General features: G+C 55.5%; 1 protein-coding gene across 1 annotated transcript in view; it reads right to left on the bottom strand.

The window, feature by feature from the left end:
• Positions 1 to 26,026, bottom strand: part of HSF1 (heat shock transcription factor 1) — a 57,426-nt gene that overhangs the window by 13,638 nt on the left and 17,762 nt on the right. Inside the window, exons 5-9 of the mRNA XM_032693344.1 lie at positions 19,439 to 19,514; positions 18,244 to 18,305; positions 17,056 to 17,152; positions 7,584 to 7,720; positions 5,424 to 5,666 (exon numbers count right to left, since the gene is read on the bottom strand). Of these exons, the coding sequence (XP_032549235.1) occupies positions 5,424 to 5,666; positions 7,584 to 7,720; positions 17,056 to 17,152; positions 18,244 to 18,305; positions 19,439 to 19,514 (615 nt within the window). The remainder of the gene's footprint in view (positions 1 to 5,423; positions 5,667 to 7,583; positions 7,721 to 17,055; positions 17,153 to 18,243; positions 18,306 to 19,438; positions 19,515 to 26,026) is intronic.

The raw sequence follows: 26,026 nt of genomic DNA, 5'->3' as shown, positions 1-26,026 counted from the left end.
GCCCAGGGATCCCTGGATCTGCCCACGGACATCCCAAGGGATTCCAGGCTGGCATTCCTGGATCTGCCCACAGACATCCCAAGGGATTCCAGGCTGGCATTCCTGGATCTGCCCACAGACATCCCAAGGGATTCCAGGCTGGGATTCCTGGATCTGCCCCGAGATCCCAGGCTGGGATTCCAGGCTGGGATCCCTGGATCTGCCCACAGACATCCCAAGGGATTGGAGGCCGTGGGATTCCTGGATCTGCCCACAGACATCCCAAGGGATTCCAGGCTGGGATCCCTGGATCTACCCACAGACATCCCAAGGGATTCCAGGCTGGGATCCCTGGATCTGCTCACAGACATCCCAAGGGATTCCAGGCTGGGATCCTTGGATCTGCCCACAGACATCCCAAGGGATTGGAGGCCGTGGGATTCCTGGATCTGCCCACAGACATCCCAAGGGATTCCAGGCTGGGATCCCTGGATCTACCCACAGACATCCCAAGGGATTCCAGGCTGGGATTCCTGGATCTGCCCACAGACATCCCAAGGGATTCCAGGCTGGGATCCCTGGATCTGCCCACAGATATCCCAAGGGATTCCAGGCTGGGATTCCTGGATCTGCTCACAGACATCCCAAGGGATTCCAGGCTGGGATTCCTGGATCTGCCCACAGACATCCCAAGGGATTCCAGGCTGGGATTCCTGGACCTGCCCACAGACATCCCAAGGGATTCCAGGCTGGGATTCCTGGATCTGCCCCGAGATCCCAGGCTGGGATTCCAGGCTGGGATTCCTGGATCTGCCCACAGACATCCCAAGGGATTCCAGGCTGGGATTCCTGGATCTGTCCACAGACATCCCAAGGGATTCCAGGCTGGCATTCCTGGATCTGCCCACAGACATCCCAAGGGATTCCAGGCTGGGATTCCTGGATCTGCCCACAGACATCCCAAGGGATTGGAGGCCGTGGGATTCCTGGATCTGCCCACAGACATCCCAAGGGATTCCAGGCTGGGATCCATGGATCTGCCCACAGACATCCCAAGGGATTCCAGGCTGTGGGATCCCTGGATCTGCCCACAGACATCCCAAGGGATTCCAGGCTGGGATTCCTGGATCTGCCCACAGACATCCCAAGGGATTCCAGGCTGGGATTCCTGGATCTACCCACAGACATCCCAAGGGATTCCAGGCTGTGGGATTCCTGGATCTGCCCACAGACATCCCAAGGGATTCCAGGCTGGGATTCCTGGATCTGCCCACAGACATCCCAAGGGATTCCAGGCTGGCATTCCTGGATCTGCCCACAGACATCCCAAGGGATTCCAGGCTGGGATTCCTGGATCTGCCATAGACATCCCAAGGGATTCCAGGCTGGGATCCCTGGATCTGCCCACAGACATCCCAAGGGATTGGAGGCCGTGGGATTCCTGGACCTGCCCACAGACATCCCAAGGGATTCCAGGCTGGGATCCTTGGATCTGCCCACAGACATCCCAAGGGATTCCAGGCTGGCATTCCTGGATCTGCCCACAGACATCCCAAGGGATTCCAGGCTGGGATCCTTGGATCTGCCCACAGACATCCCAAGGGATTGGAGGCTGTGGGATTCCTGGATCTGCCCACAGACATCCCAAGGGATTGGAGGCTGGGATCCTTGGATCTGCCCACAGACATCCCAAGGGATTCCAGGCTGGGATTCCTGGATCTGCCCACAGATATCCCAAGGGATTCCAGGCTGGGATCCCTGGATCTGCCCACAGACATCCCAAGGGATTCCAGGCTGGGATCCCTGGATCTGCCATAGACATCCCAAGGGATTCCAGGCTGGGATCCCTGGATCTGCCCACAGACATCCCAAGGGATTCCAGGCTGGGATCCATGGATCTGCCCACAGACATCCCAAGGGATTCCAGGCTGGGATCCCTGGATCTGCCCACAGACATCCCAAGGGATTCCAGGCTGTGGGATCCCTGGATCGGCCCACAGACATCCCAAGGGATTCCAGGCTGGGATCCCTGGATCTGCCCACAGACATCCCAAGGGATTCCAGGCTGGGATCCCTGGATCTGCCCACAGACATCCCAAGGGATTCCAGGCTGTGGGATCCCTGGATCGGCCCACAGACATCCCAAGGGATTCCAGGCTGGGATCCCTGGATCTGCCCACAGACATCCCAAGGGATTCCAGGCTGGGATTCCTGGATCTGCCCACAGACATCCCAAGGGATTCCAGGCTGGGATCCTTGGATCTGCCCACAGACATCCCAAGGGATTCCAGGCTGGGATCCCTGGATCTGCCCACAGACATCCCAAGGGATTCCAGGCTGGGATCCCTGGATCTGCCCACAGACATCCCAAGGGATTCCAGGCTGGGATCCTTGGATCTGCCCACAGACATCCCAAGGGATTCCAGGCTGGGATCCCTGGATCTGCCCACAGACATCCCAAGGGATTCCAGGCTGTGGGATTCCTGGATCTGCCCACAGACATCCCAAGGGATTCCAGGCTGGGATCCCTGGATCTGCCATAGACATCCCAAGGGATTCCAGGCTGGGATCCCTGGATCTGCCCACAGACATCCCAAGGGATTCCAGGCTGGGATCCCTGGATCTGCCATAGACATCCCAAGGGATTCCAGGCTGGGATCCCTGGACCTGCCCACAGACATCCCAAGGGATTCCAGGCTGGGATTCCTGGATCTGCTCACAGACATCCCAAGGGATTCCAGGCTGGGATCCCTGGATCTGCCCACAGACATCCCAAGGGATTCCAGGCTGGGATCCATGGATCTGCCCACAGACATCCCAAGGGATTCCAGGCTGGGATTCCTGGACCTGCCCACAGACATCCCAAGGGATTGGAGGCTGGGATTCCTGGATCTGCCCACAGACATCCCAAGGGATTCCAGGCTGGGATCCATGGATCTGCCCACAGACATCCCAAGGGATTCCAGGCTGGGATTCCTGGACCTGCCCACAGACATCCCAAGGGATTGGAGGTTGGGATTCCTGGATCTGCCCACAGACATCCCAAGGGATTGGAGGCTGGGATCCCTGGATCTGCCCACAGACATCCCAAGGGATTCCAGGCTGGGATCCCTGCATCTGCCCCGAGATCCCAGTGGGAGCAGGGCTGGGGTCCTTGAATCTGCCCCCCCATATCCGAAGGGAAGCAGGGCTGGGGTCCCTGGATCAGCTCCCGGACATTCTGATGGGAGCAGGGCTGGGATCCCTGGATCTGCTGCCAACATTCCAAGGGAAGCAGAATTGTGATCCCTGGATCTGCTGCCAACATTCCAAGGGAAGCAGGGTTGGGATGCCCGGATTTGCCCCCAATATTCCAAGGGAAGCAGGGTCAGAGTCCCCAGCTCCACCTGGGAATTCCAGACCCTCTTCCAGCCCAAATCCCGGCCCGGTTCCGCTCGTCCCCTCCCAGGTGTGGATCCCTGGCAAAGGAAGGGCACAAACTTGCTTGGCTTTGGTGGGAAGTTCCAAAGGGATCAGAAATCCCTTCCCAAGGGGCTGGCGGTGGGAAAACACTGTCCAGGAGGAGATGGAGCTCCTGGGAATGATGGGGAAAAGTGGAGCTGCTGCTGGGGAACCAAACATTCCCACTGGGGAACCAAACATTCCCACTGGATCCCACCTGGATGGTGGGATGGCACTGGAGCTGAACATGGGACAGGCCACCAGCATGGAATCCTGGAATGGGCTGGGTGGGAAAGGACCTTAATTCCCACCCATTCCCACCCCCTGCCATGGGCAGGGACACCTCCCACCATCCCAGACTGATCCAACCTGGCCTGGGACACTCCCAGGGATGGGGCAGCCACAGCTTCTCTGGGAATTCCATCCCAGCCCCTCCCCACCCTCCCACACAGGAATTCCTTCCCAATATCCCACCTAACCCTGGGAAGCCATTCCCTGTGTGCTGTCCCTCCATCCCTTGTCCCCAGTCCCTCTCCAGCTCTCCTGGAGCCCCTTCAGGCCCTGGAATGTGCTCCAAGGTCTCCCTGGATCCTTCCCTTCTCCAGGTGAACATTCCCAGCTCTCCCAGCCTGGCTCCAGAGCAGAGGGGCTCCAGCCCTGGGAGCATCTCCCTGTCCCCTCTGGATTCACTCCAGCAGCTCCAAGTCTCTCCTGGCCTGGGTTCCCAGCGCCTGTGGGTGTGGATCCTTTGGGATGTGGATCCTTTGGGATGTGGATCCCTTGGGATGTGGATCCCTTGGGATGTGGATCCTTTCGGATGTGGATCCCTTGGGATGTGGATCCTTTGGGACGTGGCGCCTTTGGTCCCTGTAAGCAGCTCCTGAGGGTTCCCCGGGTGGGTGGGGGGCGATTTTTGGGAACACCCCCGGAGCTTTTCCGTGCCCACATTCCCGTTCCCTGCCCGGCCCTCGGCCCTGCCACCCGCTGCTCAGAGGTTGGTGGGCACCAATTCCCGGTTCCAGCGGGATTCCCTCGGACAAAGGGGGTTTTGTGGAGGAAACCCGAGCCCTGGGGCTCCACAAAGGGGCTCCTCTTCTCCAGGGAACCCGGGGAACAAAGGGAAACCTGGAAAACCTGCTCCCTGCGCTGACAAACGGGCGCTGGGGAGGGGCCTGGCAGCTCCTGGGGCCCATCCCGACATTCCAGGAACTCACCCGGACCCTGAGGGAGGGAATGGAGAGGGAGCCTCGGGAAGGGCTCCCAGAGGGTCACATCCCACCGGGACACGGCTCCGGAGCTCTGCCGTGGGAATGGGGGCAGGGGAAGGCTGAATCCCACGGGATGGGGGCACGGGAAGGCTGAATCCCATGGGATGGGGGCACGGGAAGGCTGAATCCCATGGGATGGGGGCACGGGAAGGCTGAATCCCACGGGATGGGGGCACGGGAAGGTTGAATCCCATGGGATGGGGGCACGGGAAGGCTGAATCCCATGGGAATGGGGGCACGGGAAGGTTGAATCCCATGGAATGGGGGCACGGGAAGGCTGAATCCCATGGGATGGGGGCCCGGGAAGGCTGAATCCCATGGGATGGGGGCACGGAAAGGTTGAATCCCATGGGATGGGGGGGCTCAGAGGCTCTGAGGGGGCTGGACACGCTCCCGGGAAGACGGGGAGCAGCTCCTGGGGATACGAGGAGTGTCCTGGCTGGATACAGCCTGACAGCACCGGAATTCCAGTCGCGCTTCCTGGCTGCTCCGCGTCTCCACGGAATTCCTGCTCTGGCATTCCAGCCCCACTGCCGATGGTGTAGAATCAGAGAATCGTGGAATATTTCGGGGGGGGAAGGGGACATTTGAAGCCCGTCCATAAGGACACGGAACAGAACCGGAGCCACGGGGCCGCTCCCGGGACAAACCCCCTGCCCGGATCCGCTTCCAGAGGCGCATGGAATCACCACCTGAGTTTTCCCCCGGCTCTTCCCGGCTCTTCCCGGCACTCACTTGTCGAGGCAGGCGACGCTGAGGCACTTTTCCTGGGAGAGGGGCTGGGCGGGGCCGGCGGGCGCGGCGGCTCCGCCGGGATCGGGGTCGCTGTCCTGCAGGATGGAGTCGATGAAGGTGGACGGGGACAGGGGGGTCTCGGCGTTCCCGGCGTTCCCGGCGTTCCCGGGGCTCGGCTCCTCCACCCGCGGGCTCCGAGCGGGGCTGGGCGGCTCCTCCTTGATCCGCACGGCCGGGCTGCTCCTGCGGGAACACCGGGAATGGGGGAACAGGGGCACGGAGGGGGGATGGAATTCTTTGCTCCGAGGGCTGCGTGAGACCAGGGATGAGGGGATTGGGGCGTTCACCCTGGAGAAGGGAAGGATCCAGGGAGAGCTTGGAGCACATTCCAGGGCCTGAAGGGGCTCCCGGAGAGCTGGAGAGGGACTGGGGACAAGGGCTGGAGGGACAGCACACAGGGAATGGCTTCCCAGGGTTAGCTGGGATAGTGGGAAGGGATTCCTGGCTGGGAGGGTGGGGAGGGGCTGGGATGGAATTCCCAGAGAAGCTGTGGCTGCCCCACCCCTGGGAGTGTCCAAGGCCAGGCTGGATCACCCTGGGATGTGGGAAGGTGTCCCAGCCCATGGCAGGGGGTGGGAATGGATGATCCTTAAAATTCCTTCCCACTCGAATCGTTCCACTGGAGCCAGGCTGGGAAAACTGGGAATATCCAGCCTGGAGAAGGGAAGGATCCAGGGAGACCTTGGAGCACCTTCCAGGGTCTGAAGGGGCTCCAGGAGAGCTGGAGAGGGACTGGGGACAAGGGCTGGAGGGACAGCACACAGGGAATGGCTTCCCAGGGTTAGCTGGGATATTGGGAAGGAATTCCTGGCTGGGAGGGTGGGGAGGGGCTGGGATGGAATTCCCAGAGGAGCTGTGGCTGCCCCATCCCTGGGAGTGTCCAAGGGCAGGTTGGATCCCCCTGGGATGGTGGGAGGTGTCCTTGCCCACGGCAGGGGGTGGCACTGGATGATCCTGAAGGTCCCTTCCATCCTGGAATTCCCTGATTCCAAGGTGAACCAGTCCCTAACTATTCCCTCCCCGACCCTGACCCTGCTCTGCTCCCCTGGCACATCCAGGGGACTCCCTGTCCCTCTGTGTTCCCGGTATCCAGAGGCTCCTGGAGCTGCTCCCCCAGGACCTGCCGAGCAGGATCTGGGCGGGGGGGGGTGATGGGATTTTTCATGGAGCAGGGAAAACAGCGGAGCTGTTGCCGTGGAAAAGCTCGGGAGGAGCAGCCCAGAGACCCTTTTTTAAGTCCCAGGGGACAAAATCCCCACAAAAGTAGGAGGTTGGGATTTAGTTATTCCCAAACGACTCTGTTCCCGGCACAGGGAATTCAGGGCAGTCCATGGGATCCGTGGGGGACGTGCCAAGGCCGGGAATGACCCAATAAAGGGGGAAAAAGGAGCTGGGAGAGCAGGAGGAGCCGAGGGAAGGGGGGGTCAGGAAGTTCAGGAGAGGGTGGGAATGGGGCTGAGCAGCCACATCCCGGGAGGCAGGGAAAGGCTGCGGAATTCCCTGTGGAATGGGAGAACCTCTGCCAGGGACTGGGAACCCGAGGGGGCCAAAAAACTGCGGGATTTTTTTAGGGATCCACCCCCTGCGTGGTCCGGGATAAACCTGGGGATTAAGCCGGGATAAAGCTGTTGCTCTCGGTTTTTTGGGAATGCAGCTGCTTCCTGCACTCCCCTCACCTGTGCAGCAGGTTGGGAAGGGCAGGCCCAGCTCCCCCCGCTCCCGGGAATTTGTAATTCCATAGGATGGAGCAGCCGGGTTTCCTCGTGGGAAGCAAACTGTGCCCCCCCCCCCCCCCGCCCAAGATGTTCCCACTGGAAGGAGGAGGGAATGTCGCTTGGAATAAGGAATTAGAGCTGAGCAAACCCAACCCAGAGGGCAATTCCCAGACAAAAAACGCTCCGGAGGGACAATTCCAAGGCTCCGGAAAAATCCCGGCCGAGGGAACGGGGCCCCGAGCTCGCGGCTCCGCATCCAACCCCAGGCGTTTTCCAGGGAATTCTCAGCGGGATAACAGCGTCCTGACGGGGTTTGGCTCCTCGGCTCGAGGGGAACACGAGCTCTCTGGGAATTTTTTTTGTTTTTTGGGAGCGGGGATCCCACCTTCCGTCCAGGCTCCCGCTGGGAGAGGCCGAGGGGCTGGACTGGGCCAGTTCCGTCACGTCGGAGATGATGGGGCCGGAGTTGGCCGAGGAATCCGGGGAATACAGGTTGGAGCCGCTGTAGGCGGGGGAGGAGGCCTGGAATGACAAGCACAGGGGCCGTGGGGAAGCGGCGCCGGGCACGGAGAGCCCGGAATTCCGCCGGGAACGGGGCCGCGGGGAGCCCGAAATTCCCAAGGGGGCCCGAAATCCCAACGAGGGAGGAACGGGCGTCCCAAAATTCCACGGAGGGGGAGGTAGGGAATGCCGAGATTCCAGAGGGGGAGGAAACCCAAAAATCCCAGAGGGGGGTCCCAAAATCCCAAGGGGGAAGGAGGAAGGTGGGATCCCAAAATCCCAAGGGGGAAGGAGGAAGGTGGGATCCCAAAATCCCAAGGGGGAAGGGGTGGGATCCCAAAATCCCAATGAGGGAGGAAGGGGTGGGATCCCAAAATCCCAAGGGGGAAGGGGTGGGATTCCAAAATCCCAAGGGGGAAGGAGGAAGGTGGGATCCCAAAATCCCAAGGGGGAAGGAGGAAGGGGTGGGATCCCAAAATCCCAAAGGGGAAGGAGGAAGGTGGGATCCCAAAATCCCAAGGGGGGGTGAGGAGGGTAGGACCCCAAAATCCCAACGAGGGAGGAACGGGCATCCCAAAATTCCATGGAGGGGGAGGCAGGGAATGCCGAGATTCCAGAGGGGGAAGGAAGGTGGAGAGGGAACCCAAAAATCCCAGAGTGGGATCCCAAAATCCCAAGGGGGAAGGAAGAAGGTGGGATCCCAAAATCCCAAAGGGGAAGGAAGAATGTGGGATCCCAAAATCCCAAGGGGGAAGGAGGAAGGTGGGATCCCAAAATCCCAAAGGGGAAGGAGGAAGGTGGGATCCCAAAATCCCAAGGGGGAAGGGGTGGGATCCCAAAATCCCAATGAGGGAGGAAGGGGTGGGATCCCAAAATCCCAATGAGGGAGGAGGAAGGGATGGGACCCAAAATGCCAAGGGGGGGTGAGGAGGGTAGGACCCCAAAATCCCAACAAGGGAGGAACGGGTGTCCCAAAATTCCATGGAGGGGGAGGCAGGGAATGCCAAGATTCCAGAGGGGGAAGGAAGGTGGAGAGGGAACTCAAAAATCCCAGAGTGGGATCCCAAAATCCCAAGGGGGAAGGAGGAAGGTGGGATCCCAAAAGCCCAAGGGGGAAGGAGGAAGGTGGGATCCCAAAATCCCAAAGGGGGGATGGGGAAGGTGGGATCCCAAAATCCCAAAGGGGGGATGGGGAAGGTGGGATCCCAAAATCCCAAAGGGGAAGGAGGAAGGTGGGATCCCAAAATCCCAAGGGGGAAGGAGGAAGGTGGGATCCCAAAAGCCCAAGGGGGAAGGAGGAAGGTAGGATCCCAAAATCCCAAGGGGGAAGGAGGAAGGGGGGATCCCAAAATCCCAAGGGGGAAGGAGGAAGGTGGGATCCCAAAATCCCAAGGGGGGGTGAGGAGGGTAGGACCCCAAAATCCCAACGAGGGAGGAACGGGTGTCCCAAAATTCCATGGAGGGGGAGGCAGGGAATGCCAAGATTCCAGAGGGGGAAGGAAGGTGGAGAGGGAACCCAAAAATCCCAGAGCGGGATCCCAAAAGCCCAAGGGGGAAGGAAGAAGGTGGGATCCCAAAATCCCAAAGGGGAAGGAAGAAGGTGGGATCCCAAAATCCCAAGGGGGAAGGAGGAAGGTGGGATCCCAAAATCCCAAAGGGGAAGGAGGAAGGTGGGATCCCAAAATCCCAAGGGGGAAGGTGGTGGGATCCCAAAATCCCAAGGGGGAAGGTGGTGGGATCCCAAAATTCCAAAGAAGGAGAGGGGGTAGGATCCCAAAATCCCAGGGAGGAAGGTGGGGTGGAATCCCAAAATCCCAAGAGGGAAGGGGTTGAAATCCCAAAATCCCAGGGAGGGAATCCCAAAATCCCAAGGAGGGAAGGGGTTGAAATCCCAAAATCCCAGGGAGGGAAGGGGTTGAAATCCCAAAATCCCAGGGATGGAGGGGGTTGAAATCCCAAAATCCCAGGGATGGAGGAGGTTGAAATCCCAAAATCCCAGCGATGGAGGGGGTTGAAATCCCAAAATCCCAGGGAGGGAAGGGGTTGAAATCCCAAAATCCCAGGGAGGGAAGGGGTTGGAATCCCAAAATCCCAGGGATGGAGGGGGTTGAAATCCCAAAATCCCAGGGATGGAGGGGGTTGAAATCCCAAAATCCCAGGGAGGGAAGGGGTTGAAATCCCAAAATCCCAGGGAGGGAAGGGGTTGAAATCCCAAAATCCCAGGGAGGGAAGGGGTTGAAATCCCAAAATCCCAGGGAGGGAAGGGGTTGAAATCCCAAAATCCCAGGGAGGGAAGGGGTTGAAATCCCAAAATCCCAGGGATGGAGGGGGTTGAAATCCCAAAATCCCAGGGAGGGAAGGGGTTGAAATCCCAAAATCCCAGGGATGGAAAGGGTTGAAATCCCAAAATCCCAGGGAGGGAAGGGGTTGGAATCCCAAAATCCCAGTGAGGGAAGGGGTTGAAATCCCAAAATCCCAGGGATGGAGGGGGTTGAAATCCCAAAATCCCAGGGAGGGAAGGGGTTGAAATCCCAAAATCCCAGGGAGGGAAGGGGTTGAAATCCCAAAATCCCAAGGAGGGAAGGGGTTGAAATCCCAAAATCCCAGGGAGGGAAGGGGTTGAAATCCCAAAATCCCAGGGAGGGAAGGGGTTGAAATCCCAAAATCCCAGAGATGGAGGGGGTTGAAATCCCAAAATCCCAGGGAGGGAAGGGGTTGAAATCCCAAAATCCCAGGGATGGAGGGAGTTGAAATCCCAAAATCCCAGGGAGGGAAGGGGTTGGAATCCCAAAATCCCAGGAGGAAAGGTGAGGGTGAGATCCCAAAATCCCAGGGAGGGAGGGGGTTGAAATCCCAAAATCCCAAGAGGGAAGGGGTTGAAATCCCAAAATCCCAGGGAGGGAAGGGGTTGAAATCCCAAAATCCCAGGGATGGAGGCGGTTGAAATCCCAAAATCCCAGGGAGGGAAGGGGTTGAAATCCCAAAATCCCAGGGATGGAGGGGGTTGAAATCCCAAAATCCCAGGGATGGAAGGGGTTGAAATCCCAAAATCCCAGGGAGGGAAGGGGTTGAAATCCCAAAATCCCAGGGATGGAAAGGGTTGAAATCCCAAAATCCCAGGGAGGGAAGGGGTTGGAATCCCAAAATCCCAGTGAGGGAAGGGGTTGAAATCCCAAAATCCCAGGGATGGAGGGGGTTGAAATCCCAAAATCCCAAGAGGGAAGGGGTTGAAATCCCAAAATCCCAGGGAGGGAAGGGGTTGAAATCCCAAAATCCCAGGGATGGAGGGGGTTGAAATCCCAAAATCCCAGGGAGGGAAGGGGTTGAAATCCCAAAATCCCAGGGATGGAAGGGGTTGAAATCCCAAAATCCCAGCGATGGAGGGGGTTGAAATCCCAAAATCCCAGGGAGGGAAGGGGTTGAAATCCCAAAATCCCAGGGATGGAGGGGGTTGAAATCCCAAAATCCCAGGGATGGAAGGGGTTGAAATCCCAAAATCCCAGGAAGGGAGGGGTTGAAATCCCAAAATCCCAGGGAGGGAAGGGGTTGAAATCCCAAAATCCCAGGGAGGGAGGGGTTGAAATCCCAAAATCCCAGTGAGGGAAGGGGTTGAAATCCCAAAATCCCAGAGATGGAGGGGGTTGAAATCCCAAAATCCCAGGGAGGGAAGGGGTTGAAATCCCAAAATCCCAGGGAGGGAAGGGGTTGAAATCCCAAAATCCCAGGGATGGAGGGGGTTGAAATCCCAAAATCCCAGGGATGGAAGGGGTTGAAATCCCAAAATCCCAGGGAGGGAAGGGGTTGAAATCCCAAAATCCCAGGGATGGAAAGGGTTGAAATCCCAAAATCCCAGGGAGGGAAGGGGTTGGAATCCCAAAATCCCAGTGAGGGAAGGGGTTGAAATCCCAAAATCCCAGGGATGGAGGGGGTTGAAATCCCAAAATCCCAAGAGGGAAGGGGTTGAAATCCCAAAATCCCAGGGAGGGAAGGGGTTGAAATCCCAAAATCCCAGGGATGGAGGCGGTTGAAATCCCAAAATCCCAGGGAGGGAAGGGGTTGAAATCCCAAAATCCCAGGGATGGAGGGGGTTGAAATCCCAAAATCCCAGGGATGGAAGGGGTTGAAATCCCAAAATCCCAGGGAGGGAGGGGTTGAAATCCCAAAATCCCAGGGAGGGAAGGGGTTGAAATCCCAAAATCCCAGGGAGGGAGGGGTTGAAATCCCAAAATCCCAGTGAGGGAAGGGGTTGAAATCCCAAAATCCCAGGGAGGGAAGGGGTTGAAATCCCAAAATCCCAGGGAGGGAAGGGGTTGAAATCCCAAAATCCCAGGGATGGAGGGGGTTGAAATCCCAAAATCCCAGGGAGGGAGGGGGTTGAAATCCCAAAATCCCAAGAGGGAAGGGGTTGAAATCCCAAAATCCCAGCGATGGAGGGGGTTGAAATCCCAAAATCCCAGGGAGGGAGGGGGTTGAAATCCCAAAATCCCAGGGAGGGAGGGGGTTGAAATCCCAAAATCCCAGGGAGGGAAGGGGTTGGACCCCACCCGATGCCCCAAACCCTGGAATTTAAACCCAGAAATAAACCCAAGCCAAGCCCCATTTGATCCCTTTCCATGGAAATCACGGAATTTAAAGAGGGAAAAGGTTGGATTCTTTCCCGGGCTCATTCCCAAAGTCCAGGTTTGCAGCTTCCCTTTCCCCTGAAACACCTTTCAGCTGTTTATTTCTTCATTTATTTATTTTCTTTCTGATTTTTCTTTAATTTTCGTTATTTGCAAAACAAAGACATTTTTATTTATTATTTGCTTAAGTTCTTATTTCATTTTGATTTTTATTATTTCTACAATAAAGTATTTTCGCTCGTTTATCATTGCATTGTTTTATTTTTACGTTATTCAATTATTATTTTATTTGTTTCATTTATTGACTTTATTTTCGTTATTCTAATACTGAATTTTTTTAATTTACTAATTGATTTATTTTCGTAATTTTATTTCTATTTTCATCATTTTTATAACAGATAAATTTTATTTATGCAGTATTTTATTTATTATTTTATTTATTTTCATAATTTCACTTCTATTTTCATTATTTTTATAATAGATAATTTTTATTTATGCAGTATTTTATTATTTTATTTATGATTTTATTAAAAATTTTATTTAGTTATTTATTATTTTATTTAGTTTATTATTTTATTTATTTTTATTTTTATTTATTTTGTTGATTTTTATTTAGTTATTATTTTATTTTTATTTTTAGCTATTTATTTTGTTAATTTTTATTTAGTTATTTACTATTTTATTTAAATTTTATTTTTATTTTTATTTAGTTATTTATTCCGTTAATTTTTATTTTTATTTAGTTCTTTATTATTTTATTTAATTTTTATTTTTATTTTTATTTAGTTATTTATTCCGTTAATTTTTATTTTTATTTAGTTCTTTATTATTTTATTTAGTTATTTACTATTTTATTTAATTTTTATTTTTATTTAGTTATTTATTCCGTTAATTTTTCATTTTTATTTCGTTATTTATTATTTTATTTAGTTATTTACTATTTTATTCAGTTATTTATTTCCCACTAAAACCCTCTTTTGCTCCAAACCAGAAATTCCCACGTGAGGAACGCAGGGATGGAATTCCAGAGCCCGGGAACACAGAGAATTCCAGGAAATGCTGCTCTTGGATACCAACTAAGGAGCAAATCAGTTGGGATTCAATGGAGTGGGAATGACCTGGAGCCCCTCGGGGTCACTCCAGGACACAAAGGACATTCCAGGAGCGCCGGAATTCCAGTGGGAATGTGGGAACACCCCAATCCTTCCCTCCCTGCAGGAATTCCTGTTCCTCCCCTGACATTCCCTGGGCTCCAAACCATGGGATTGGCTCATCCAGTCCCACCTTTTCCAGCCCCTTGGCTCCCCTGGCAGGGAAAAATCCTCAGGAATGAGGGAAAATGGTTCCATGTGGCTGCAGGGAAGGGGGGAAACCGGGATACGGAGCTGGAATCCAGAGTGCTCCGTGTGTTCTGGGCTCATCCCACGGCGTGGGAAGCAGGAAAAGGGGGAATTCTGCCCCTCTGCCCCCTCGGGTGAGACCCCCCTGCAGCTCTGGGCTTCCCAACATTCCCGAGGGATGTGGAGCTGCTGGAGTGAATCCAGAGGGGACAGGGAGATGCTCCAAGGGCTGGAGCCCCTCTGCTCTGGAGCCAGGCTGGGAGAGCTGGGAATGTTCACCTGGAGAAGGGGAAGGATCCAGGGAGAGCTTGGAGCACCTTCCAGGGCCTGAAGGGGCTCCAGGAGAGCTGGAGAGGGACTGGGGACAAGGGCTGGAGGGACAGCACACAGGGAATGGCTTCCCAGGGTTAGCTGGGATATTGGGAAGGGATTCCTGTCTGGGAGGGTGGGGAGGGGCTGGGATGGAATTCCCAGAGGAGCTATGGCTGCCCCTGGATCCCTGGGAGTGTCCCAGGCCAGGTTGGATCACCCTGGGATAGTGGAAAAGTGTCCCTGCCCATGGCAGAGGGTGGGAATGGCTGATCCTGAAGGTCCTTTCCCACCCAAACCATTCCATGTTTTGTGCCAGCCGGGCACCGCAGACATCCCAAAGTCCCGGAACGCTGGATTATTCCCTGTTCCAAATCCCAGCCTTTGGGTCACTCCCTGTTTCTCCCAGCCCGGGGCTGCACTTGGAGCACCAAGGACAGGCTGGATGGGCCGGGGGGGGCCCAGAGGATCCATCCCCACAATCCATCCCCACATTGAGGGGTTTTTTTTTTTTGGGAAAACACAGTTGGCACCGACTGAGCTGAGCTGGTTTTCTGGGAATACATAACTGATTCGACCCCTGGCAAAGCAGAGACTCCGGAATTGCCAGGATCCCCTTCCCTCTCACTGGCAGCTCGCTCCAAAACACTCCCAACTCTCCTTTCCCAGTCCCGTCTGGAGCTGAAAATCCCAATCCCGGGCTCCTGGAAGGGCTCCCGTGGCTCCGGGGGAAGATTTGCCACCCTTGGAGATCAGAGGATGGAGGGAACTGGAACGGGATCAGAGAGTGGCTGCGGGGTGGGCTGAGGCCAGGGGGGGGTTGGAATGGGATCAGCTATTCCGGGATTCTGCTCAAAAATTCACCAGGATCACCTCGGGGCTCCAGGGAGTCGGGATGGGAGAAACAGAGCCCAAGCCCTGGGAATGGAACAGGATGTTCCCAGGCAGGATCAGGAACTGGGACAGCTCTGGTGCTGCTACAGAGAGCTCAGCTGGAAAGCTCAGGATGTTCCCAGCTGGAATGTTCTGCTCCTGGAATACAGCAGTGCCAGAGGATCCGGGTAACGGAGGCTGAAGCCGGGTTGGGAGAGCTGGGAATGTCCAGCCTGGAGAAGGGAAACTCCAGGGAGACCTTGGAGCACATTCCAGGGCCTAAAGGGGCTCCAGGAGAGCTGGAGAGGGACTGGGGACAAGGGCTGGAGGGACAGCACACAGGGAATGGCTTCCCAGGGTTAGATGGGATATTGGGAAGGAATTCCTGTCTGGGAGGGTGGGGAGGGGCTGGGATGGAATTCCCAGAGAAGCTGTGGTTGCCCCTGGATCCCTGGGAGTGTCCCAGGCCAGGTTGGATGGGCTTGGAACAACCTGATCCAGCTGCACAAGTCCCTGCCCGTGGTACGAAGGTGGAACTGGATGGGAATTACGGCCCCTTCCCACCCAAACCAGCCTGGAATTCTGTGATTCCCTGCATCTTGCAGGATCCCCCCTCATCCCCAGAGCTGCTCCCTGCTCTCATCCCAAGGCTTTCCCACCCCTCAGCCTCTGGGATTATCCCGTGCACAGGCACCACTTGGCTCTGCTCCACAATTCCCACCTTGCTCCCGGCTCCGTGGACACAACTCCGCTCCCAACACTGGGATCTTTGTCCCAACCCCCCTTCCCTGTCCAGCCTTCCCTGGGAATTCCGAGCCAGGAGCTCTGGCTGGGCCAGGATGCAGCTGCCACCCTGAAGGGCTTTGCCAATCCCAACGGAGAAGGGGAGGGAAGGGTTTACAATGGGAAAACTGCTGGAAAAGAGCCCAAAACAGGGCCTTGTTCCCCTTCCCATAAATCTAGGTCTTTGTTCCCTTCCCACAAATCCAGGGCCTTGTTCCCCTTCCCACAAATCCAGGGTCTTGTTCCCTTCCCACAAATCCAGGTCCTTCTTCCCTTTCCACAAATCCAGGTCCTTGTTCCCCTTCCCACAAATTCAGGTTCTTGTTCCCTCTTCACAAATCTAGGTCTTTGTTCCCTATCCACAAATCCAGGGCCTTGTTCCCCTTCCCACAAATCCAGGGTCTTGTTCCCTCTCCACAAATCCAGGTCCTTCTTCCCTCTCCACAAATCCAGGGCCTTGTTCCCTTCCCATAAATCCAGGGCCTTGTTCCCTCTCCACAAATCCAGGTCCTTCTTCCCTTTCCACAAATCCAGGGCCTTGTTCCCTTCCCATAAATCCAGGGCCTTGTTCCCTCTCCACAAATCCAGGTCCTTCTTCCCTTTCCACAAATCCAGGGCCTTGTTCCCCTTCCCACAAATCCAGGTCCTTGTTCCCCTTCCCACAAATTCAGGTTCTTGTTCCCTCTTCACAAATCTAGGTCTTTGTTCCCTATCCACAAATCCAGGGCCTTGTTCCCCTTCCCACACATCCAGGGCCTTGTTCCCTCTCCACAAATCCAGGGCCTTGTTCCCTTCCCATAAATCCAGGGCCTTGTTCCCTCTCCACAAATCCATATCCTTCTTCCCTTTCCACAAATCCAGGGCCTTGTTCCCCTTCCCACAAATCCAGGGCCTTGTTCCCCTTCCCACAAATCCAGGTCCTTGTTCCCCTTCCCACACATCCAGGGCCTTGTTCCCTCTCCACAAATCCAGGGCCTTGTTCCCTTCCCATAAATCCAGGGCCTTGTTCCCTCTCCACAAATCCAGGTCCTTCTTCCCTTTCCACAAATCCAGGTCCTTCTTCCCTTTCCACAAATCCAGGTCCTTGTTCCCCTTCCCACAAATTCAGGTTCTTGTTCCCTCTTCACAAATCTAGGTCTTTGTTCCCTATCCACAAATCCAGGGCCTTGTTCCCCTTCCCACAAATCCAGGGTCTTGTTCCCTCTCCACAAATCCAGGTCCTTCTTCCCTCTCCACAAATCCAGGTTCTTGTTCCCCTTCCCACAAATCCAGGGCCTTGCTCCCTTCCCATAAATCCAGGTCCTTGTTCCCTCCCCACAAATCCAGGGCCTTGTTCCCACTCCACAAATTCAGTTCCTTGTTCCCTTCCCATAAATCCAGGGCCTTGTTCCCACAGATCCAGGTCCCCTCCCGCTCCAGGAGCACTCACTGCGTAGGGGGATGATCCATGGACGTGCTCCAGGGAATACTGGCGGCTGTACTTGGGCATGGAATGTGCTGAACTGCTGTCGTTCAACATCAGGGGGCTGCGGGAATTCCCAAGAAACCCCGGAGTTACACACTGGATCCCAGGGATCAGGAACATCCCATCCCATCCCATCCCACAGAGCCCCCCCCTGGGGACAAGGGACAGCTGTGCCAGGTCTGGGTGAATCCAGAGGGGCAGGAGGACACCGGGATGGGCCACAGGGAGCCAGGACAGGGATCCTGGAGAAGGGAAAACCCAGGGAGAGGCCTGAGAGCCCCTTCCAGGGCCTAAAGGGGCTCCAGGAGAGCTGGAGAAGGACTGGGAACAAGGGCTGGAGGGACAGCACACAGGGAATGGCTTCCCAGGGTTAGATGGGATATTGGGAAGGAATTCCTGGCTGGGAGGGAAGGGAGGGATGGAATTCCCAGAGAAGTTGTGGCTGCCCCTGGATCCCTGGAAGTGTCCCAGACCAGGTTGGATCACCCTGGGATAGTGGGAGGTGTCCCTGCCCGTGGCAGGGGTGGCACTGGCTGGGAATTAAGGTCCCTTCCCACCCAACCCACGCTGTGACTCCCTGATTCCAGGATTCCCTGACATTGGGGAACACAGGGAGCTCCCGGGGCTGCGCTCTGCTCTTTGCTGGGTGGGAATGTGAATCCCGGGAATGTGAATCCTGAGGCCTCGGAGGGCTTTTCCCAGCCCCTGGTCTCCCCCTCGTGTTGGGCCAGAGCTGTGCCTGCTTCCCTGTCCTGTATTCCCACTGCTCCAGGCACGGGAGGCCCGTCCCATCCATCTTTTCCAGGGGCTGAGGGCTCTGGAGGAGCCGTTTGTCCTCCCCAGATCCATCATTTCCACCTCCCCCCTGCTCATTAACAGCAGCTAATTAAGCCGCTGCCAGATGGTGCCCAGAGCCAGCCCTGCCATTCCACAGGAACCCCGGGATGAGCCGGGAGCAGGAACACGGATGGGATCCGGCCCCTCGTGTGGGAAGGGAAAAACCAGGGGGAGGGGGAGGAATCCACCTCCCGAATCCCAGGATTGCCAGTCCTGCCCCCTGCGAGGCTCCCAGGGATCTGGGAGATCCCAACTCTGCCGGTCCTGCCTTTGTCCCCCTGGAATTTTTCCGTGGATGCAGGAATGCAGACTCACATCTTCCTCTTGACCCCGAGAATTCGGTTGGATTGCACCAAGGAAATCAGGAACTGGATGAGCTGTGGGGGGAAAAAAAGAGGGAAAAGCTGTTAAGGGAGGGCTGGGAAAAGGGGGAAAAGGAGTTCAGGGAGGAGGAAAACAGGGAAAAACTGGAGAGAAAGAGCTCTGGGAGGAGGAAAACAGAAAAACTGGAGAGAAAGAGCTCTGGGAGGAGGAAAACAGGGAAAACTGGAGAGAAAGAGCTCTGGGAGGAGGAAAACAGGGAAAAACTGTTCAGGTGTGCACAGAACTTGGAAAGACAGAGCTCTGGGAGGAGGAATAAAGGGAAAAACTGTTTGGATGTGAAAGAAACTTGAGAGAAAGAGCTCTGGGAGGAGAAAAACAGGGAAAACCAGGAGAGAAAGAGCTCTGGGAAGAGGAAAACAGGGAAAAACTGGAGAGAAAGAGCTCTGGGAGGAGGAAAACGGAAAAACTGGAGAGAAAGAGCTCTGGGAGGAGGAAAACGGGGAAAAAGTGGGGAGAAAGAGCTCTGGGAGGAGAAAAACAGGGAAAATCTCTTTGGATGTGCAGGGAACCTGGAGGGAAAGAGCTCTGGGAGGAGGAAAACAGGGAAAAACTGGAGAGAAATTGTTCTGGGAGGAGAAAACCAAGGAAAATCTGTTCAGGTGTGCACAGAACTTGGAAAGACAGAGCTCTGGGAGGAGGAATAAAGGGAGAACCTGGAGATAAGTAGTTCTGGAAGAGGAAAAATTGGGAAAAACTGGAGAGAAAGAGCTCTGGGAGGAGAAAAACAGGGAAAACTGGAGAGAAAGAGCTCTGGGAGGGGGAAAACGGGGAAAATCTCTTTGGATGTGCAGGGAACCTGGAGAGAAAGAGCTCTGGGAGGAGAAAAAAAGGGAGAACCTGGAGATTAGTTCTGGGAGAGGAAAAACCGGGAAAAACTGGAGAAAGAGCTCTGGGAGGAGGAAAACAGGGAAAAATGGAGAGAAAGAGCTCTGGGAGGAGGAAAACAGGGAAAACCAGGAGAGAAAGAGTTCTGGGAGGAGGGAAACAGGGAAAATCCGTTTGTGTGTGCACAGAACCCGGAGAGAGAAAGAGCTCCAGGAGGAGAAATAAATGGAAAACGCGATTCCCAAAGAGGAATCCAGAGCCCTGGGGAGTGTCCCAATCCCTGTGGAAAAGTGGGATTTACCTTGTTGACCACCTTCTGCTGCTGGGCGTGCTTCTGGCGCAGGCTGGCAACCTCCCGCCACAGGGCCTCGTTCTCACTGCAAGGGAAAGGAATCCGTCAGGAAAAACGGGAAGGGCCCGGAAAACCGCGCCGGGAAAAGGGCTCTGGGACAGGGAAAAGTAGACAGGGAAAAGGCTCTGGGATAGGGAAAAGCAGAGCTGGGAAAGGGCTCTGGGACAGGGAAAAGCAGGGCTGGGAAAGGGCTCTGGGATAGGGAAAAGTAGGCTGGGAAAGGGCTCTGGGACAGGGAAAACAGAGCTGGGAAGGGGCTCTGGGACAGGGAAAAGCAGACAGGGAAAACCAGAGCTGGGAAAAGACTCTGGGACAAAGAAAGCCAGACAGGGAAAGTTCTCAGGAGCTGGGAAAAGCAGAGCTGGGAAAGGGCTCTGGGACAGGGAAAATCAGGCTGGGAAGGGCTCTGGGACAGGGAACACCAGGGCTGGGAAAAGGCTCTGGGACAGGGAAAATCAGGCTGGGAAAACCAGGCTGGGAAAGGGTTCAGGAACAGGGAACACCAGAGGGGAAAAAGGTGCAGGAGCAGGGAAAGCCAGAGCTGGGAAAGGCTCTGGAGCAGGGAAAATCAGACAGGGAACACCAGGCAGGGCCAGGCTGGGAAAGTGCTCAGGAGCAGGGAAAAGCAGGGCTGGGAAAGGGCTCTGGAACAGGGAAAATCAGACAGGGAAAACCAGGCTGGGAAAGGGCTCTGGAGCAGGGAAAATCAGAGCTGGGAAAGGGCTCTGGGACAGGGAACACCAGGGGGGAAAACGGTGCAGGAGAAGGGAAAACCAGACAGGGAACACCAGGCAGGGCCAGGCTGGGAAAGTGCTCAGGAGCAGGGAAAAGCAGAGCTGGGAAAGGGCTCTGGAGCAGGGAACACCAGGCTGGGAAAGGCTCTGGAGCTGGGAAAACCAGACAGGGAACATCAGGCTGGGAAAAGGCTCAGGAGCAGGGAAAACCAGAGCTGGGAAAAGGCTCTGGAACAGGGAAAAGCAGGCTGGAAAAAGGCTGTGGAACAGGGAACATCAGGCTGGGAAAAGGCTCAGGAGCAGGGAACAGCAGGCTGGGAAAGGCTCTGGAGCTGGGAAAACCAGAGCTGGGAAAAGGTTGTGGAACAGGGAACACCAGGCTGGGAAGGGGCTCAGAAGCAGGGAAAAGCAGAGCTGGGAAAGGGTTCTGCAACAGGGAACACCAGGTGGGAAAAGGGCTCAGGAGCAGGGAAAAGCAGAGTTTGGAAAAGGCTCAGGAGCAGGGAACACCAGACAGGGAAAAGGCTCTGGAACAGGGAACAGCAGGCTGGGAAGGGGCTCAGGAGCAGGGAAAACCAGGCTGGGAAAGGGCTCTGGAGCAGGGAAAAGCAGACAGGGAAAACCAGGGCTGGGAAAAGGCTCTGGGACAGGGAAAATCAGGCTGGGAAAGGGCTCTGGGACAGGGAAAACCAGGCCTGGGAAAGTGCTCAGGAGCAGGGAAAACCAGAGCTGGGAAAAGGTTGTGGAACAGGGAACACCAGGCTGGGAAGGGGCTCAGAAGCAGGGAAAAGCAGAGCTGGGAAAGGGTTCTGCAACAGGGAACACCAGGTGGGAAAAGGGCTCAGGAGCAGGGAAAAGCAGAGTTTGGAAAAGGCTCAGGAACAGGGAACACCAGACAGGGAAAAGGCTCTGGAACAGGGAACAGCAGGCTGGGAAAGGGCTCTGGAGCAGGGAAAAGCAGACAGGGAAAACCAGGGCTGGGAAAAGGCTCTGGGACAGGGAAAATCAGGCTGGGAAAGGACTCTGGGACAGGGAAAACCAGGCCTGGGAAAGTGCTCAGGAGCTTGGAAAACCAGAGCTGGAAAAGGGCTCTGGGACAGGGAAAACCAGACAGGGAAAAGGGCTCAGGAGCAGGGAACACCAGGCTGGGAAGGGCTCTGGAATAGGGAACACCAGGCTGGGAAAAGGTCGTGGAACAGGGAGCAGCAGGCTGGGAAGGGGCTCAGGAGCAGGAAAAGGCTCAGGAACAGGGAACACCAGGCTGGGAAAAGGCTCAGGAGCAGGGAAAAGGCTCAGGAACAGGGAGCAGCAGGCTGGGAAGGGCTCAGGAACAGGGAAAAGGCTCAGGAACAGGGAACACCAGGCTGGGAAGGGCTCAGGAGCAGGGAAAAGGCTCAGGAACAGGGAGCAGCAGGCTGGGAAGGGGCTCAGGAGCAGGGAAAAGGCTCAGGAACAGGGACCAGCAGGCTGGGAAGGGGCTCAGGAGCAGGGAAAAGGCTGTGGAACAGGGAGCAGCAGGCTGGGAAGGGGCTCAGGAGCAGGGAAAAGGCTCAGGAACAGGGAACAGCAGGCTGGGAAGGGCTCAGGAGCAGGGAAAAGGCTCAGGAACAGGGAGCAGCAGGCTGGGAAGGGCTCAGGAGCAGGGAAAAGGCTCAGGAACAGGGAGCAGCAGGCTGGGAAGGGCTCAGGAACAGGGAGCAGCAGGCTGGGAAGGGGCTCAGGAGCAGGGAAAAGGCTCAGGAACAGGGAGCAGCAGGCTGGGAAGGGCTCAGGAGCAGGGAAAAGGCTCAGGAACAGGGAACAGCAGGCTGGGAAGGGGCTCAGGAGCAGGGAAAAGGCTCAGGAACAGGGAACACCAGGCTGGGAAGGGCTCAGGAACAGGGAAAAGGCTCAGGAACAGGGAGCAGCAGGCTGGGAAGGGCTCAGGAACAGGGAAAAGGCTCAGGAACAGGGAGTAGCAGGCTGGGAAGGGGCTCAGGAGCAGGGAAAAAGGTGTGGAACAGGGAGCAGCAGGCTGGGAAGGGGCTCAGGAGCAGGGAAAAGTCTCAGGAACAGGGAACACCAGGCTGGGAAGGGCTCAGGAGCAGGGAGCAGCAGGCTGGGAAGGGCTCAGGAGCAGGGAAAAGGCTCAGGAACAGGGAACAGCAGGCTGGGAAGGGGCTCAGGAGCAGGGAAAAGGCTCAGGAACAGGGAGCAGCAGGCTGGGAAGGGGCTCAGGAGCAGGGAAAAGGGTGTGGAACAGGGAGCAGCAGGCTGGGAAGGCCCCTGGCAGGATGGGGTCATTAACTCTCCATCCCACAGCTCCAGCGATCCCAGGGAGCAGCTGCTCCCGACCATTCCCGTCTCCCCTTGGGAATTCCCCGGGAATGACCCGGCTCAGTCACCTGGATCCGGCCCGGGGGGGGTCTGATGATAAATTGGGGGTCTCTGGAGACGGGAAGGGGAGGGAAAATGAGGAGGGGGGAGGGACAGGGATCCACACTTCTCCCACCCCTCCTGCTCCAGCCGTTCCCAAACTCTCCCTGTGCTTTGGGAGCTCCAGATTTGGGGTGGTTTTATTTTTAAAGCAGATAAAGGAAAGCAGCAGAGAGGGGTTCATATGTTCTGGGGATGGAAAAATACACAAACCCCAAAGACCTGCTTGGGTCTTCCAGGGAAAACAGGGAAAAACTGTTCAGGTGTGCACAGAACTCGGAAAGACAAAGAGCTCTGGGAGGAGGAATAAAGGGAAAAACTGTTTGGAAGTGCAAGAAACTTGAGAGAAAAGAGCTCTGGGAGGAGGAAAATGGGGAAAACCAGGAGAGAAAGAGCTCTGGGAGGAGGAAAACGGGGAAAACCAGGAGAGAAAAGAGCTCTGGGAGGAGGAAAATGGGGAAAACCAGGAGAGAAAGAGCTCTGGGAGGAGGAATAAAGGGAAAACCAGGAGAGAAAAGAGCTCTGGGAGGAGGAAAATGGGGAAAACCAGGAGAGAAAAGAGCTCTGGGAGGAGGAAAATGGGGAAAACAGGAGAGAAAGAGCTCTGGGAGGAGGAAAATGGGGAAAACTGGAGAGGAAGAGCTCTGGGAGGAGGAAAACGGGGAAAACCTGGAGAGAAAGAGCTCTGGGAGGAGGAAAATGGGGAAAACCAGGAGAGAAAAGAGCTCTGGGAGGAGGAAAATGGGGAAAACCAGGAGAGAAAAGAGCTCTGGGAGGACGAAAATGGGGAAAACCAGGAGAGAAAGAGCTCTGGGAGGAGGAAAATGGGGAAAAACTGGAGAGAAAAGAGCTCTGGGAGGAGGAAAATGGGGAAAACCAGGAGAGACAGAGCTCTGGGAGGAGGAAAATGGGGAAAACTGGAGAGAAAGAGCTCTGGGAGGAGGAAAATGGGGAAAACAGGAGAGAAAGAGCTCTGGGAGGAGGAAAATGGTGAAAACCAGGAGAGAAAGAGCTCTGGGAGGAGGAAAATGGGGAAAACCAGGAGAGAAAGAGCTCTGGGAGGAGGAAAATGGGGAAAACCAGGAGAGAAAGAGCTCTGGGAGGAGGAAAATGGGGAAAAACTGGAGAGAAAGAGCTCTGGGAGGAGGAAAATGGGGAAAACCAGGAGAGAAAAGAGCTCTGGGAGGAGGAAAATGGGGAAAACCAGGAGAGAAAGAGCTCTGGGAGGAGGAAAATGGGGAAAACCAGGAGAGAAAAGAGCTCTGGGAGGAGGAAATGGGGAAAACCAGGAGAGAAAGAGCTCTGGGAGGAGGAAAATGGGGAAAACCAGGAGAGAAAGAGTTCTGGGAGGAGGAAAATAGGGAAAACTGGAGAGAAAGAGCTCTGGGAGGAGGAAAATGGGGAAAACTGGAGAGAAAGAGCTCTGGGAGGAGGAAAATGGGGAAAACCAGGAGAGAAAGAGCTCTGGGAGGAGGAAAATGGGGAAAACAGGAGAGAAAGAGCTCTGGGAGGAGGAAAATGGGGAAAACTGGAGAGAAAGAGCTCTGGGAGGAGGAAAATGGGGAAAACAGGAGAGAAAGAGCTCTGGGAGGAGGAAAATGGGGAAAACAGGAGAGAAAGAGCTCTGGGAGGAGGAAAATGGGGAAAACAGGAGAGAAAGAGCTCTGGGAGGAGGAAAATGGGGAAAACCAGGAGAGAAAGAGTTCTGGGAGGAGGAAAATAGGGAAAACTGGAGAGAAAGAGCTCTGGGAGGAGGAATAAAGGGAAAACCAGGAGAGAAAAGAGCTCTGGGAGGAGGAAAATGGGGAAAACCAGGAGAGAAAAGAGCTCTGGGAGGAGGAAAATGGGGAAAACTGGAGAGAAAGAGCTCTGGGAGGAGGAAAATGGGGAAAACCAGGAGAGAAAAGAGCTCTGGGAGGAGGAAAATGGGGAAAACCAGGAGAGAAAGAGCTCTGGGAGGAGGAAAATGGGGAAAACCAGGAGAGAAAGAGCTCTGGGAGGAGGAAAATGGGGAAAACAGGAGAGAAAGAGCTCTGGGAGGAGGAAAATGGGGAAAACCAGGAGAGAAAGAGCTCTGGGAGGAGGAATAAAGGGAAAACCAGGAGAGAAAAGAGCTCTGGGAGGAGGAAAATGGGGAAAACAGGAGAGAAAGAGCTCTGGGAGGAGGAAAATGGGGAAAACCAGGAGAGAAAGAGCTCTGGGAGGAGGAAAATGGGGAAAACCAGGAGAGAAAGAGCTCTGGGAGGAGGAATAAAGGGAAAACCAGGAGAGAAAAGAGCTCTGGGAGGACGAAAATGGGGAAAACCAGGAGAGAAAGAGCTCTGGGAGGAGGAAAATGGGGAAAAACTGGAGAGAAAAGAGCTCTGGGAGGAGGAAAATGGGGAAAACCAGGAGAGAAAGAGCTCTGGGAGGAGGAAAATGGGGAAAACTGGAGAGAAAGAGCTCTGGGAGGAGGAAAATGGGGAAAACAGGAGAGAAAGAGCTCTGGGAGGAGGAAAATGGGGAAAACCAGGAGAGAAAGAGCTCTGGGAGGAGGAAAATGGGGAAAACCAGGAGAGAAAGAGCTCTGGGAGGAGGAAAACAGTCAGAAGTGAGGGGGGTTACATTGGAAGTTCCCTTGGAATTCAGGGAGGAGGAGGAGGAGGATGGTGGCTGGAAGTGCTGGCACAGGATGGGGTGACCAGAGCCCCCCAGTGTCCTTGAGGGGGAAACAAGGACAAACTGAGCCCCTTCCAGGGCCTGAAGGGGCTCCAGGAGAGCTGGAGAGGGACTGGGGACAAGGGCTGGAGGGACAGGACACAGGGAATGGCTTCCCAGGGTTAGATGGGATATTGGGAAGGGATTCCTGGCTGGGAGGGTGGGGAGGGGCTGGGATGGAATTCCCAGGGGAGCTGTGGCTGCCCCATCCTGGGAGTGTCCAAGGGCAGGTTGGAGCACCCTGGGATATGGGAAGGTGTCCCTGCCCGTGGCAGGGGTGGAATAAGGTCCCTTCCCACCCAAACCAGTCTGGGATTCCATTAAACCATCCCAACTTTCTAAATCAGGGCAGACACACCAAAAACGGGGTGGCCTGACCAGCCTGGGGCTGCCCATTGGGGATGGGGCTTTGGGCAGAGGATCCAAACACCCCCAAAACCAAGACACCCCAAATGAGCTCACCCCAAAATACAGGACACCCCCAAAACCCAGGACACCCCAAATGAGCTCACCCCAAAATACAGGACACCCCCAAAAACAGGACACCCCAAATGAGCTCACCCCAAAATACAGGACACCCCCAAAAACAGGACACCCCAAATGAGCTCACCCCAAAATACAGGACACCCCCAAAAACAGGACACCCCCAAACCTCGACACTCTAAACTCAGGACACCCTCCCAACCCGAAC

This window comes from Chiroxiphia lanceolata, chromosome 1 (genome assembly GCF_009829145.1).
Source record: "Chiroxiphia lanceolata isolate bChiLan1 chromosome 1, bChiLan1.pri, whole genome shotgun sequence".
Taxonomy (NCBI): Eukaryota; Metazoa; Chordata; class Aves; order Passeriformes; family Pipridae; genus Chiroxiphia; species Chiroxiphia lanceolata.
This window is presented reverse-complemented; position numbering and strand designations above follow the sequence as displayed.